Source organism: Myripristis murdjan, chromosome 3 (genome assembly GCF_902150065.1).
Source record: "Myripristis murdjan chromosome 3, fMyrMur1.1, whole genome shotgun sequence".
Lineage (NCBI taxonomy): Eukaryota > Metazoa > Chordata > Actinopteri > Holocentriformes > Holocentridae > Myripristis > Myripristis murdjan.
The window spans coordinates 24,257,134-24,273,390 of NC_043982.1; the positions used below are offsets into that span (position 1 = coordinate 24,257,134).

Below are 16,257 nucleotides of genomic sequence, written 5' to 3' on the forward strand. Positions count from 1 at the left end.
AGAAGACAACTGCATGTGCAATTATTATTCAGTGATTAGCTGTCGTCATCTCTTTTTTTTAGGACTGCACAGGCAGTGCAACTGTACATAAAACATGACATTAATATATTGTATATATTAATATTGCAGTTTGTGCATACTGTATTTCCTTAAGTTGTCTTCTAATCAAATATGAAAAATTTCTTGTCACTTCTTTAAAATGACCGTTGTAACTTAAAAACAGTAGCAATAATATTGATTGACACATTATAGATTGTGTGGTACAAAAATGGAACCTTGGCAATAGGAGAGGCAGACAGGTACAAAGACAGCATGAAAATGAGCTGTCCAAATACTGCAATGGCACAAATAGAAAGTTCCTTCAAGATTGTTTCATACAAACAAGAGGGTAAAAATGTGCTAAAAAAATGTGGACGGGAGGAAATGGTCATCTCAAAGCTGGGCAGTGTATCTGCTGCTTGTTCCTCATTTCCCCAGAGCTTTGTCCAGGTTGGTCTTGATGGCATCCAGGAAGTCTGACGTGTTCACATAATGTTCATTCAGCTTGCAGCTGCCAAGTCAAGAGCACAAGGTTTATTATTTTTGGTGGATGACTACGTATGTGATTAAATTCTGCCTATATCAAGCCATCATGGAAAGAATGCAACACACATGCGACAAACAATAAGTGTGAATGCATGTCAGAACTCACTTGGCCAAGCCGTGGATGCAGCCTGCAAGGTCCTTGGTCATCACACCGTTTTCCACCGTCTCCACACAGACCTTTTCTAAAGTCTGGGAGAACCTGGAGGGCAACATAGCACAATCGGTGACATGTAATCTCAAATATATCCAAAATATGAACTGTAACTCAATAAAACTAAAGAATGTGCTTATCATCTGATGACACTAGCAAATCAGACATTACTTTATCAAATCAGGGTTTCCATCCAGTTTGCCTCTGTGCTCCAGCCCCCTGGTCCAGGCAAAGATGCTGGCAATGGGGTTGGTACTGGTTGGTCTTCCCTGTCATGCAAAGACAGAATAAAAGTTAGTTATTCAAAACACAACTTATATTGTGGTTGCATCACATTATGGTCTATTGGAGAAATCTGATCCTTGTCTACGATGGATTTCTCCATGTATTGGTGGTTGAACGTCAGTCCAAAACAGTGAGTATAGAAAGAAGACCTTGCTGCTGCGTGAGAGACTGAGACAAAAAAACAGCTTCACCACTGATGTTCTACATGGCTGACATTTTTTTCTGCTTCCAGCCTCTACTGTAGCGGTGCTGGGTACAGCTCGACATGGCTTCATATTGTCTGTGTTTTGACACTCTTTCGCTCAGGTAAATACAACGCTGACCAGAGTGGAACAAAGTAAATCAACAATAACTGTTTTCAAGTGTTTTAGGGTGTTTTCTTTCCTCAATAGACAGCGATGTCAAAAACACAATTGCTGAAATTGTCAGCCACAGTAAATGGACAGAAATGTGTCTTGGTCCAAAGACGAATTATAACAGCACATGCTGACATGATATCAAATACAGTATTTCCCAAGTGTGCATTAAATTTAGTGGTACATTTCCAAATTGCAAATGTCCAATATGAATGGCCAATATGAATTAAATATACTGCACTCCAAATTAAATTCTACTAATTGGTCCCAATTTCTGTAATTTTCCTGTTAACACACACTGTGAAAGACAGATGAATCTGCAGAGAACCCTTTGCAATTTGTGTGAATCCACTTTTCATATTTCAAATTACCCTTGGTGTGGCAGCTGAGTGCATTTCTGACATTTTGAAGAATACACTGCACTGACTTTTAAAACACTGAGAAATTTTAATAGAACGGTAGAGTCCCACAGAGCTGTCACAACGATGGTTTGGAGAAAAACCCCCAACGAGTCCAGTTGAGTGACAACTCCATGACAACTATTTTCCTACTTGGCATTTCCATGCAAATTAGTTCACATTTTACACACCTGCAGGTGCGCACACACACACACACACACACACAGACACACACACACACACACACACTCTCAAGCCGCATTCTTTACTCATAATGTTGAAACGCTGCCAGGAGTGTAGACTGGCTTGGCCCTTACCCTCTGGTGCTCACGATAGTGCCTGGTGACGGTGCCATGAGCAGCCTCAGCCTCGATGGTTTTGCCATCAGGACACACAAGCACTGATGTCATGAGACCTAGAGAGCCAAATCCTGGAGACACACACACACACACACACGCACAGACACTCATGTGAATATGCAATCACAAGGCAATCAATTCACAAAAGGAAAAAGCAAGTCATTGTGAAATTATTTCTGCAGTATGAACACAAAATCACCTTCCTATCTGTTGCCGGGGGGATTTAAACTTTTCTTATAAAACAGCTCCGTGGCGTCCACTGAGCTGGCTCTTCCATGCACACAGTAACTACAAGGTGGACTTTGATGGGCAATAAAAGCAGTCAAATCCTTTCATATTCAAAGAAGATATGCAAAGATCACCTGATAGCATTAAAACACTTCAATCTATCATGATTATAATTGAAATAAAGAGATCTGTTGCAAAATGACATATCTTTAAGGAAGCAAAGCTGACTCTTAAATTAATGATCCGCTGTTTTAACTTCATGAATTAAAAAAGAAAATTACACCCGAAATGCACAAACAGAATTTTTTGGGAATGAAAAGCAAAACAACATTAGTTTGCTATTTACATTCTTTGCCATGCTGGAAGCTTTTACCTGTAGTTAATTAGTTACTATGTTACTATATGAGTACTTATAGATGCTAGCTTTTCTTGTTTATTTTGTTAAAATCATATTTCTATAGATTGCTGATACTAATGAAATTCCACTGAATTCCCATCCAGTACACAGTCCTTTATTTATATGTGTATATTTTACAAGAAACTTTATGCTTCACCTTTTTAAATACAAAGACTATAAAAATACTCTTATTATAGGACCTGAATGAAATGTCCTGCTGTAACAATAAATACACCGGTGTGATTATGTGCTCTCATTTTGACTGACAGTCCTGTCAGCATGACTGCAACTTCAGAAGGCAGTTTCTCAAACAGGTATTAAATTAAAGTAGGACTGTGCTTTAATCTGTAAATAAATAATCATGGTCTAAAAAGTGTGATACTTCTGGACAACAGAGCACTTGGTTAAATTTAATGAGCTATAATCCACCAAATCCATGTTTTTCTTGTTTTTTGGCAACACCTTTAGTGAGCGGTGGTCATTGCTTTGGTGTATTGCACTCGGTGTGGGTGCACAATAATAAAAACTACAATAAAGCATGTCACTTACACAGCATTTCTCCAGGGAAAAAGCCCCCCTTCCCTCATAGGAGTTTAGAAAAGCAAATGTTAAAGCTCTCATGAAGAGTCGACAGGGTGAATCCCTGGTGTACAGTATTAATCGTCCAGAGAGTGTCAAAATTTGAAGGTTTAATTTAAACCTTCATTGACTTCAGGACTAACACTAACCCTTGACCTGGAAATCAGATAATTTAAATCTAGACTAAGATAAGAATAGAATAATTTCAATCCATGCCCCAGAAAGTGAACTTAAGTTATTCCAGTTTAAAAGGGCATTTTAGTCTACAACTAAGCTTAATCCCTGCCTGGGAATCTGCCTCTAAGTGTTTCAGAAAACTCAGAACACTGAGTTCCAGAGTGAGAGATCATGTTGTGTAATGGTAAACACACTAGGATTGATATCCTTTACAAAATCTGATATTGACTGGTACCTAAGTATCAACTGTTGTGACATCCCCAGAAAATGGTACAGAGGAGAGAGACGGGCTCGTCAGAGTGGCGAACAGACGCAAACACAAGCTGGCAACTGCTTGACATGCGTCAGACAGCAGAGTGAGGCCATGGCGGCTGAATAAACGTGAAGTGTGCTTACCCTGAGCCAGAATATCTGACTGCACGTCTCCGTCGTAGTTCTTGCAGGCCCAAACAAAACCTCCAGAGGACTTTAGGACCTGGGCGACCATGTCATCGATGAGACGGTGCTCATACCAGATCTTCAGCTTGTCAAACTCTGGTTTGTAGCTCCTGAAGGAGACAGACAATAATAAAACTGTTAGTGTTGCCTTGGTGGTGACAGCTAATATTCAATGGCCTGACAGTTATAAAACAGTTCATATGAGGTATTTATGTGAAACACCACAGTAAAGCAAGAGACAAATCACTTTTGGCATGTTTGATTTTATCAAGGGAAACTAGAAGCCTTTTTTCAGAGCACTGCAATAAAATAAATCAAGTGCACTAAATCTGAATGTCTCATTTAGTTCTTCGTCTTACTTCTCAAAGATCTCCTGGAAGATGTCTTTGAAGCGCCCATCGTAGGCCTTGAGGATGGTGTTCTTCGTGCTCATGTACAGAGGCCACCCCTTCTGGATGGCGTACTGGAAGCAGCTGTGAGCAAATCCAGTGATGGACTGTTCAAAAAGAGGAAGACGCAGCTTTTACACAAAACTGAATAAAAGGTAAAGCAACATCAGCCAATTAAAATCACAAAACAGAGAAAATAAATACCAAACACCTCTTCCTAACCAATTATTAATTAATAGAATTAACAATGCCTATAAGTATTAATTAGGATATTTAATATTATACTTAAACTTTTAAATCTCTATATTTAAGCATCTCTATATAGAAGCATAAAATAAGCATAAAATACTAATTCTCATTTTGTTTTGTTTTCTGCAAACTGTGGACCTGTAAAGCTCTTTGACACTGTAAGAAGTGACTAAAGGGAATAATAAAAATAAAAATAAAAATTTATATAAATAAAATAAATACAGAAATAAAGTTGAGCTTGCTGGCTACTTTTTAGTACGATCACAAGAAAGAAGAAAGTTCCCTACCTCATCAGTGTTGTACATTCCCATCCCACAGCCACCAGCGGGAAAGTCGTACACCTCCCACTCTTTGCTCTGGCCTCCATCGGTGGGTGTAAAAACAATCTTGAACTTGCCAGGCTGGTCGATGACAAAGTCTGTAGCCCTGTACTGTAAAGTTAAAACAGTGAAGCAGACATCTGACACGACTCCTCTTTGGAAAGCATCTGAGCAGACAACACATTTGTCTTGTTTATTACCTGATCGCCGAAGGCATGCCTGCCGATTGTTATGGGCTGTGTCCAACCAGGAACCAGACGGGGAATGTTTTTACAGAGGATCGGCTCGCGGAAAACTGTGCCGCCCAGGATGTTTCTGATGGTGCCGTTAGGGCTCTTCCACATCTTCTTTAGCTTGAATTCTGAGAAAGGAAAGACAAACACACATACATGTACAGTGTATGTATTATAGCGTGCAGTTTGCCCCCACTGTTGACTGTAAGGCAGCGCTGCCTCCCAGGCTGGTTATGGTTAGGAAGCGCTGTCTTACAGGCAACAACCAGAGCAAGAAAGTGCCAGGAGCTATTAGAGACTAGTTTGCATGCCTGTACTGTATATGTTCAAATAAGACCACAGAGTGGACACAGAAATGAAATGAAACATAAATCATGTCATGATTCCCCTCATCTTGCTGTTTGAAAACTAAATTGTAACTGTAATTGTTAATGTTTCCATTTGTTTAAAATGAAAGATGCTGTAATGCTTTTGAAGAATTTGCCCAAAAAATAAAACACTACCCAAACGCCAAATGTTTTAAAAGTCTGAGTTGCTGGTCATATTCAGTGGAAATGGATCCATATACATTTCTTAATAAATGAGACCAAGGGCTCTATCTTTCACACTGCGCTACCCGTTGCCACTACCCGCTACCCGTGAATTACGCATTTAGCAGCTTCCACTATCCCTAAACGGTATCTTGCGGCCACACTACCCGCTATACATTATGCCGACTCCATTATTTGCGCCTGGAGGTGTGCTCGTGGGCATATTTATGCGCTTTCCCTACAATTGCTATGTAGCGGGTCCTCAAAATCACCCGCTATCCAATTTGGGTTTTTACAAGAGCGCGCCCAGGCGGCTTCAATGCGCGTCCACTTGGTCACATGTGGACGTGCACATGCGGTTTCACCTCCCCAGTTAACTCGCCTATAAAAAGCCACCTTGCTTTAGCCTCAGTTGAACCCCTGAGAAAATTGCAGAGATAGTACTAAATCGCAACCTTCCTCTCTCCGTCACGGGTTTCGGTTTGCGGATTTGGGATAGCGCAGCCTGCTATTAAAGGCAATGGCACCCGGCACACTGATTGGTTTAACTGGCGTAATGCCCAAACCACGCCTATGCATAATATAGCGGGTAGCACAAGTGTTTTAGGGATAACGGGAGGTGTGCAAGATAGAAACTTTTGCGGGGGAGCGCCTCTTACGCAATACTAAATCCCCAAATAACGGGTTTAGGGACTCTGATGCAAGATAGGGCCCCAAGTGTTCTGTTGGGCCTGCCCTGAGCAAAGTAATATCACCAACTATCTACCACAGTACTGCATTTAACCATAGTGGTGGTAGGCATTAATGTAAATACAAATACTGACAATGATCAATATTGGCTGACACAGCCAGTTTTGGATTTGAAAATTAATTTGAATTTTTTGGAAAACATTTGTAAAAGCAAAATAATTGAAAATCACCAAAATCTGCCTGTGTTCCTTTTCCTAGAACCCAAGCAGGCCCACTGAGCACCCATCGTATGGCTGTTGAAGACTTGGGTTGGGAGTGAAAGGCAGTATAATAAATCCATGGCGACATTTGTGCAGAGACACTTGGGCATAAAGTGTCATAGTATCCTTTGCACAGCTGTAACAGTTAAGAGGTGCTACCAAAATACAAGAAAACGGCATCAGTATAAACTGTATGTTTGTCTCACACTTAATCCCTCACAGACCAAATGATTTCAGCCTCATAGCTTTTTGACTGTCAATATTGTACGTAAAAACATTTGGAGAGAATGAAGTGTGCTGAGGTGCTGCTTTGTCACAGTCACTCGTCTGTGTTATGAATAATTCATATGAAAAACACGTCAGTCTGTGAGTGACTCAGAGTCTGGAAAACCTGCTGTGTATGAACACTTGAGCACATATAAAGCAAGCCCAACTTCTTACCCTCAACTCTGGCCTCGTCCGGGGTGATGGTGGCACACTTGACGGCCACGTTGTATTTCTTGGTGGCGAGGGCAGAGTCAATGGTGACCTGGTCGTTCGTCTGGTCTCGGAAGGGCAGACCCAGGTCGTAGTACTTCAGCTCGACATCCACATTGGACAGGATGAGCTGTGCATATACAAGACACATATACATATATTTGTTTACAGAGCAGAGTGATGAAAAACTTTTTCATCTGAGATTCACATGAGAAATTCAGTTTCTTGTCCTGCAACAGGGGCTCAAGGAAAATATTGTGCTTCTTGTTATATGTAAGTAATATGAGCCATATCCGCGTGGCACTAAAAGGTATCTAAGAAGGCTGATGACGTCTTTGGATAATGTGACGTGTGAAACACTGAAATATTAGTCAAGCAGGCCTTTAAACTACCTTCTCTTTGATGAACTCCCATATGATGCGGGTCATCTCATCTCCGTCCATCTCCACCACCGGCTGGTCCACCTTGATACGCTTGGTAGCATCTGCAACAAGTATAACTAAGATTTAATTATTTTCTTTGACAGCATTGATTATAGCTCTCTCTAAATGGCTATTTGAGAGAAGATGAAAACAATTTAAATTTAACTTAAATGACTGCACTTAGTCGCAATAGATTTTACTGAGAGTATTAGGGGGGAAACAATTACAAACAGCATGCACATTTGTTCCACTGGGTAATTTGTACCTCAGGGTAATTTAAAAGGAGAATTTGTACCTGTTCCTTGCATAAAACTGACTCTCTTCCCTCCATAGGATTTTCATTCCTCTACCCCTGAAGTTGTTGTGTTATCAGTCTTGATCAGTGTTCAGTGAAGTCGTCAAACTGAATGCACGTTGGTTTGCATGTGTGTGTGTGTGTGTGTGTGTGTGTGTGTATTTCTGCAGAACAAGTTGATAACACAGAGACATCTGCGGTGCTTCCCTCTTCCACATCCTTTATTCTCCTTGAAACCGTGAAATTCAAACACCTGCAAGGTATTCTGACCCTGAACACATCTCTGATAACAGTCATTACCTGTTCAACCCTCTTTGCACCTGACAACACCTGCACTCACATGCTACGGTTTTCCCTGACACGCGCTGCAATCGCCGCGCTCACACCTTGCACGTTGCCGTTACCTTTCAGTAGCACGAAGGCTCTTAGCGTCTCATTCATATTTGCACGACACTTTTCTGTGTATTTGCCAACGACAGATTCATTCAGCCACCACACAGCCTGCTTTCCATCCTGCAGGTCTGCGCTCCCCCTCCCTTCAGACTGCAGCGACCTCATTACTTTTTGTCCTTTCGTTTTCACATACTTGTAGCGTCTTATTTATTTATTTATTTATTTATTCATCGGCTTTATTTTGCGTTGTATGATCTTTGCTTTACTTTGCTGGTCAATGCACTTTGCAAACTTTTGCTTTAAAATGCTTACACGCTAGATACAACATGCGGTTTTTATCATTTAGGCTATAATATTGTTATGATTTTGTCTTGTATCACTATTAGACGTATTATTACGGTGATGATCTGCTGATACGTTGCATGAGCTTTGGATCAGTGACGGCAATTTCCTCCTACCGGGGTTATAGCTACAACGTGTACTCGCCCCAGTGTTCAACAGCCATACAACCACCCATTTCAACCCATATATCTGTAAACATGTCATGCAGGCAGGTGAGCGGGATAAACTGTGTTGAAATATCCCGGTGGACACAAATAGCCTACTAGGTCAGATCGTTGTGTTTTCGGTCGACGACTTACAGTTCCTCTGTTGCAGCCGGTGCTGGCAGACGGCGGCCGACGACAGCACCGCCGGGCACTCCGACAGAGCAGCAGCGACGGCGCTCCTGGACACGGAGCTAAGAGCCCTGAGGTAACCTGCCATGTTTACCAAGAGGCTGATTAGGGACACCGACAAGGCCACCGACTGCCCTTATTCCCTTGTGAATGAATGGATAGGTGGATGAATGGCGGACGGAGGCGGGTAAGTGGGTGACGCGACAGGCGCTCGGCATTCAACCCACGTCAGCTTGGAAGTAAAGCGGAAGCGGCTCAGGGCCAAGCGGAGCAAAGTGCGCCTCGACTACCGTGCACCTCGGATTCACCGCCACCGTCCTCAACTTTCACTCACTTTTCACACGCCGTCCACAGGTGATCAGAATTAGAGAAATATAAAACTCAGTTTTTAACCTTTCCAGAGTTCAGCGACATGGAATTATGCATAAGAATAAATGTTTTGATCACACATCTCTCTTTCCACTGCTGTCTTTAGTCCTCGTCCTGAATAGGCAGTTACATAATTCACGTACAAATTATACACCATATGAATAAAAGTATTGGGCCACTTACACATTACACCTACAGGAGCTTTTATGACATCCCATTCTAAATCCACAGGCATTAATATGGAGTTCGTCTGGCCTTTGCAGCTATAACAGCTTCCACTCATCTGGCTGTCTACAAGATATTTGAGTGTCTGTGGGAATATTTTTTTTATTTTTTTATTTATTTATTTATTTATTTATTTATTTATTTTGGCTTTTTTGGCTCTATGCAGGCCAGTCAAGTTCTTCCACACCAAACTCAGCCAGCCATGCCTTTATGGAGCTGCTTTGTGCACTGGGGCTCAGTCATGCTGGAACAGAAAAGGGCCTTCCCCAAACTGTTACCACAAAGTTTGAAGCAGAGAATTGTCCAAAATGTCTTAGTAAGCTGAAGAATCAAGATTTCCCCTCACTGGAACTAAGGGGCCGAGGCCAACCCCAGAAAAACAAGCCCATAGCGTTATCCCTCCTGCACCAAACTTTACAGCCGGCACAAGCAGTCAGGCAGGGAGTGTTCTCCTGCCAAGCCCAGACTTGTCCATCAGATTGCCAGACAGAGAGGCATTGGTGGCGGTGTGCTTTACACCACTCAATCTGACACTTGGCATTGTGCTTGGTGATGTAAGGCTTGCATGTGGCTGCTCAGCCATGGAAACCCATGCCATGAAGCTCCAGGCACAGTTTTCTGTGCTGATGTTAATGCCAGAGGAGGTTTGGAGCTCTGCAGTTACTGAGTCAGCAGAGCGTTGGCCACTTATACGCACTATGCACCTCAGCACTTGGTGACCCCACTCTGTAACTTTATGTGGTCTGCCACCTGGTGGCTGATTTGCTGTGGTTCCTAAACACTTACACTTTGCAATAACACCACTTGCAGCTGATGGTGGAATATCTAGGAGAGAAGAAATTTCACCAACTGACTTGTTGCAACGGGGGCATCCTATTACATTAATATTACAGTACCACAGTTGAATTCAGTGAGCTCTTTGGAATGACCAATTCTTTCACAAATGGCTAGCTGCTTGATTTTATACACCTGTGGCAATGGGACTGAATGAAGCACCTGAATTCAATGATTAAGAGGTATGGCCCAATACTTTTTTGTCCATATAGTGTATCCAACAATAAAATCTTCCCAGACGACACTCCTTAGCATAAAAATTAATCAAATGTGGATCGCTGATCTAATTTGTATCTATTTGCTGGTTCTAGATTAAAAAAAAAAAAAAAAAGTCTGTGATTATGCTCTAGTGCAACAATACATGTAAAAGGAAAACTAAGAGGAGCTGCTATTGTGGTTTGAGTAGAGGAGAGTTTCATTTGACCTTCATTTGTGATTCATCGGTCAGTGACCTCATAAAGCCGTAATGATTGATTTTATTTCAATATCACGTCTCATCAGAAAGACAGAGTCACAGCTTTCACCAAACACATCCATTTATAAAGTAAGGAGCTTTTAATTACACTTCACTGATTAACATTTAAAGTTAAAACAAATAAATGTAACTGGGAATCCAATCAAGAAGTAAACAGCTACATGTTGGCATGTAACAGGTAAAACAGTGCACCTTCAATTTGAATGTGAAATTTGACAAAAGGAGAAAAAAAAAGTCAGCATCCTCATTCCAAGGCACTGTTGGGGGTAAAAGAGAGAGAGGAAAAGAGAGACAAGGAGGGGAAGGAAGCAGAGCACCAACGACTTGAGTAGCCTACAGCATTTTACACATAAATTAAGGTATTAACAACATAAATTCACACTATAAAACAAGAACTAACAAATAGAGACATTTCTTTGGTTTCTACAAATTTGACACAGTTTTCATGAAAATAAAGTCACAACTTGACAAGGCAGTGGAATTCAATTCAACAACTTTTTCTCTGAGATGAAAATTCACAACAGTCCTAAGGCCAGCTGGTAGATAAACAGATTGGTCTACCAACTAAACCCATTTCCTTTAGCATGTCATAAAATATAATCTTATCTCTGCAAATTTGTGAGACAACTAGCTCATTTTCAGCATAACCAAAAGGGGTGTTACTTTTCAAAAGTAACACAAGATGTGCACTATTCTGCAGACAGTTACTTGGCAGCTACTTGATGCGAGTCTTCTTGAGAGTACTTCTGGTCTCTAAGTCCTAAGTGGAGGCTGCCACTGTGCCTTTCTTCTCACTGAAGAAGCTCCTGAGCATCAGGACTTGACCGATGCTGACGACAAACAGCAGCATGGTCTCTCCGATGGACCAGTAGGTCACCCGCTCGTGCAAGTCCTCGGCCCGGATGCGGTCGTGCGCCTCCCTCAGCCTGTACCATGTCTGGGAGTCTGACACCACCTTAAGGATCTCATGAATGGAGAGGCATGCTGACTCCATCTGAAAACAGAGAAGTTGACTGAGTGTTAAAAATTAATCTAGCTGGCTAGTGAATACAGCAAGGCATGCACAGACTGACACCTGTATCCACTGAGGAATCTCTGAACAGATTCAGGCTGAGCTGGGATGTATAAGTGCCTAGCTAAGGGACATTTTGACAGCAGTTTGTAAGGGGTGAGAGAGACTAACAGAAAAATAAAGGCATGTAGATGTTGGTTTTCTCAGCTATTAGATTCTGTCCCTCCTGCTCACATGACACTGCCACACACACACACGCACACACACACACACACACACACGCACACACACACACACACACACACACACACACACACACACACACACACACCACCAGTGTTTCTGATGGTTTTCCAGGCAAATAATAGCAGTTAAGATTTTGGTGGTCTACATTCAGGGATGTGTAATACTGTGAGACCAAAAGGCTGTTGTTTTTTTCTAACAGTGGTTCAATCTTATATTTTCTATTCTTTAAAGCTGGATTTTAGACTTCATCTCTGTATCCTTTGCAAAAACCTCAACCTCATGAGCACCACCAGCAATCACTGAGTCATTGAAAGTAAAATCAAATCTATTTGATCTCAACTGAGAAGAGTTTGACATTGTACTTATGTTGTGCCCTGAATTCTGACTGGACATGGCAAAACTGTCCACTTAAACTTTGTGACAATACAGCACAGGCATTGTGTGGATTACCTGCTGAGACACACTGACTCTGTCTGAACATCTCTGGCCCCACCTAGTGGGCTTAATCAATATACACTGTCCCACTTCGACAAGAACATCACATTTGTCTTTTGACCACAATGCTGGCTGACACCTCAGCTGATGATAACATAGTTTAGCCTACAGAGCAAAAAATAAACTGCAGTTTTAGTGGTTTATCTGACGTTGTGGATTTTAAAAGTATAGAAAGTAATTTTAATAAGTAAGTCAAATGGTATGTTGATTTTCACGCATTGAACCTTTGTCAATTTCACATGATAGCCAGGGTTCAACATGAGGCCTGGTAAATTATTTTAAAGCAGAGAGTGGTGGAAGATTCAAGTGTGTAAAACTCAAACATTGCACAAAATACTCCAGCTGCCGACATATGTTTTCTTTCCTGATTTACTCAGGCTTATATAAAAAAATAAACTCTAGAGACAATAGCACTATTTCCATGAAAAATTTGGGGTACAAGACATAAGACAGTAAATCTCTAACCTCCCCCCAAGCACACACATATTGTGTGTGTCCTGTTGGCTTGTTATTATTTTTTTTTAAGTTGTCCATTCACCAAAACCTATTAGCAGAATGAAAACAAATCCATAACCTAACGGCTGCTTTGAGGGGTTTTGGTGCTGGTAAATATTTGGAGTTTGCAGCGCTCTGATTGCTTTAACTGACCACACTTGATCATTTTCAACAATAGCCTGCTTTGTACTCTCTGCCCCAGTTCACCACACACACACACACACACACACACACAGGCCCTGCCCAGTAATAACCACACTCTTGCCACACTCTCTGAGGGTTTCCACAGATGGAGTTTAAAGGTCTTTGCCAAAGAGCTCCTCAACAGTATTTGTAGACAGGAAGCCTCGGACTTACTTGAGTCAGTGCTGTGGCTCTGTTCATGTCCGGGAGGAGGGGTTGCTCATTGCCAGCACGGAAGTCCAGGTACACCGTTTTGTGTGAAAAAGTTGAGAACTCATTGCTGAAGCAGACCTTGTAGACTCCCTTGGTGGTTGTGGTGTGGGAGAAGCTGTCATACTGCTTCTTTCTCTCCTGATACAGGACATTGTTGAAAGGATCTGTGACAAAGCAGTCCACATCATAGTTCCCACCTGCAATGACCTGAGAGAACATAAAACACAAAATAGATAAATAAAAAAAATAGATAGATAGATAGATAGATCACATGGAAATATCTGTAGAACATGTCACCAATACACGAGAGAATTACAGAGGACAGTTACTGAATGGGTAATAAGGAAGGGGAAACATGACCAACAAGCATGTCTGGCACACTGGTGATGATAAGCTGGTTCTTCACCATTAAGTGACTTAAAAACCAGGACCCGAGTCTTAAAGTCTGTTCTGAAACAAAGGCCGACAATACACAGTGCAGCTTACATGCAATTTGTTTCATGTTGTAAACTAAATTTTTACTGTTGCTATGTCACTCAACCCATATGGAACATTCAAAATGATGACGAAAGACTGTGAGACTGTGACATGACTGTAATGCTCTCACCACAATACAGAGCATAATAAAATCAATAAAAGCATGCGTGGGTTTGTCAGTGTTTGAACAAGAGCAGCGGGAAATGAAGATGAACAAGAGTGAAATGACTGACAATATTTTTAGATGAGCTTTGGGGAGGTATTTCTGATGTGTGCTTCAAAATTCAGCTCTGGGTCTGGGACTCTGGCTTGGGGCTTTAATGTCAAAGCCGGACCACCCAAGGACCACAAGCTCAGTCTTAGCAGCTGCAGGACGTTTTATGACATCCAAGATTAAACCATTTTTTCCCCCCTCAATGGATCTGACTATTAAAAAACAACAACAAAAAAAAAAAACAGTATAACAATGCCCCCCGTATGTTACCATGATTTTGCAAGTGGCAGCATGTATAAAGCTGTCTAGTGTCAGACCCAGAATGGAGCCCACAGGTTATATTACATCCAAGTTCATTCTCAAGTCATTCACAACTCCCACTGGGGCAATTTCACTGCTGTAATGAGTGCAAAAACCATACTGGAATTATTACAGTTAATACAGGAGTGTAGCTGTAAGACAAAGATATACTAGGCATGCTCCTGAAACTTTTCAAGAAACATAAGAGTAAGCATCCAGTTTTCAAAATCTCAAAAACTGACATCTTGTACAAGACACACAAAGTTAAAGGAGAAAACTCTTAGATTTTGAGGGAAAACTTACTTGGAAGTCTATGTCAAACTTGACTCCATTCTCTAGGTCTTCGTAGAAACATTGTTTATCGTTGTCAGGTAATTCAAATGTCAGCTCTGTGGCTTGAGCTAAGATCCCATGCAGCAGCAAGCAGCACAGGCCCAAGTAGTGCATGGTGGGCTGCGGCTCTCCAAATCTGCACTAATACTGAAATAATCCGCGGTGCTTCTGTAACTCTGCTTTTTACAAGATCACCAGTGCGGCAGAGAGACAGATAACAGCTGGAAGGTGGAAGGAAGACCACAACTGACGTGGCATGAGCACAAAACACTTCCGGGGCAGATTTGTGTTTTTTGTTTTGCACAAGAATCACAGTTTGTGCCAGAAAACTATCCGCTTAAATAAAAAGCCAGTGCAGCTTCTGAAATGAAGGTACAGCCGTTTTTACAGTATGAGGAGTCACGATACACCTAATATTTTTTTCCCCTATAATATTTACTCCTTACCAGAAGTTATAGAATAAGTTGGACAGGCTAAACTTCAAAATTAAAGAGTAACATTTGAGGGTGAAAAAAGAAAAAAGAAAAAATGGGCGGATAACAGTCGTGCAGTCGTGTAATTTGACGAGAAAAAAAGTATTTTATTCAAATATTTTGATGTGCATTCAGTTCCGTGCACCACAACAGTACACTGCACTTATTCATGTCCCTCCAAAAATTAATAAATTGAAGACTTTTATTTCGAGGGAAAAGCCGTGACTTCCGGTGTTGTCGCTGACTTTATTTTCTTGGACGCAATAAATTTGACAGTGACAAAGAAAGAGAAAAAACTAACAAACAAACAAACAAACGCGTCTTTACCTTTACTAAGGTGTGCTGCTCGTCACATATAGTTACCCTGTGTTTTTTATGTTATTTTGTTATTACTGTTGTTATTATTGTTATTATCATGTTATTATCATGACTTTTATTTTATTGAGCACATACAAAACCTCGAAGAGGACACATACAATAAATGCACCACTGTCTTAACATCAATAAACTAAACAGAAATAAAGAAAAATAAATAAAGGAGCTATGTGGCTTTATACAAGAAAATTACCCAGAAAGCAGGGCTGCTCAGGCGTTGTTTGGCTTTCACTGAAAAACCCGCTGTGTATACTGTGATGCATGTCTTGCCCCCTGGTGGATCATCGGTGCACTGCAGCACCAGAGACATGCGAGATGGACGCTGTCAGTCAGTGACCCACTTGTGGCTTTGCATTGATGTTTTTTTTTTTTTTTTTTTTTTTTTTTTTTGCCAGTTTAGGGCTGATGGGGCTTTAATATAGCAGATAGAGAATGACACTGTCGCACAACATGGAAAAGAGTCTTATGTTTGAAATTAACTGAGGGACGATTTAAAGGAAAAGTTTAAGGGGTTGAAATTTTGTGTTCTGCATATTTTTCTTTTCTTTTCTTTTCTTTTCTTTTTTTTTTTTTTTTTTAAAACATACTGTACACATTAAACAGCAGCACAGTCCAGATGTATCAAATATGACACAAAACTCATATACGTT

The 16,257-nt window shown here is 41.1% G+C and overlaps 2 protein-coding genes across 2 annotated transcripts; both read right to left on the reverse strand.

Moving 5' to 3' along the window:
- Positions 1-52: 52 nt before the first annotated feature.
- LOC115379109 (isocitrate dehydrogenase [NADP], mitochondrial-like) lies at positions 53-9,207 on the reverse strand. The gene is made up of 11 exons (XM_030079808.1): positions 8,853-9,207; positions 7,494-7,585; positions 7,066-7,231; positions 5,112-5,272; positions 4,879-5,022; positions 4,313-4,449; positions 3,912-4,063; positions 2,093-2,205; positions 908-1,005; positions 692-784; positions 53-550 (listed from the first exon to the last, which is right to left on the reverse strand). The coding sequence occupies exons 1-11, from the start codon at positions 8,974-8,976 to the stop codon at positions 466-468; spliced, it is 1,365 nt and encodes a 454-aa protein (XP_029935668.1). The 5' UTR covers positions 8,977-9,207; the 3' UTR covers positions 53-465.
- Positions 9,208-10,859: 1,652 nt separating this feature from the next.
- tmed3 (transmembrane p24 trafficking protein 3) lies at positions 10,860-14,992 on the reverse strand. The gene is made up of 3 exons (XM_030079821.1): positions 14,730-14,992; positions 13,397-13,642; positions 10,860-11,785 (listed from the first exon to the last, which is right to left on the reverse strand). Exons 1-3 carry the CDS (start codon positions 14,871-14,873, stop codon positions 11,552-11,554), a joined length of 624 nt encoding a protein of 207 aa, XP_029935681.1. The 5' UTR covers positions 14,874-14,992; the 3' UTR covers positions 10,860-11,551.
- Between the last annotated feature and the right edge of the window lie 1,265 nt (positions 14,993-16,257).

What these genes read in the sequence shown, in the direction of transcription:
- LOC115379109 (XM_030079808.1), bottom strand. Translation starts at nt 8,976, where the DNA reads ATGGCAGGTTACCTCAGGGCTCTTAGCTCCGTGTCCAGGAGCGCCGTC. An exon ending in CCGGCTGCAACAGAGGAACT is followed by an intron (nt 7,586 to 8,852) that starts GTAAGTCGTCGA and finishes TACTTGTTGCAG; the next exon opens with ATGCTACCAAGCGTATCAAG. An exon ending in GGAAACCCTGATTTGATAAA is followed by an intron (nt 785 to 907) that starts GTAATGTCTGAT and finishes GTTGCCCTCCAG; the next exon opens with GTTCTCCCAGACTTTAGAAA.
- tmed3 (XM_030079821.1), bottom strand. Translation starts at nt 14,873, where the DNA reads ATGCACTACTTGGGCCTGTGCTGCTTGCTGCTGCATGGGATCTTAGCT. An exon ending in AGTTTGACATAGACTTCCAA is followed by an intron (nt 13,643 to 14,729) that starts GTAAGTTTTCCC and finishes ATGTTCTCTCAG; the next exon opens with GTCATTGCAGGTGGGAACTA. An exon ending in GAGCCACAGCACTGACTCAA is followed by an intron (nt 11,786 to 13,396) that starts GTAAGTCCGAGG and finishes CTCTGTTTTCAG; the next exon opens with ATGGAGTCAGCATGCCTCTC.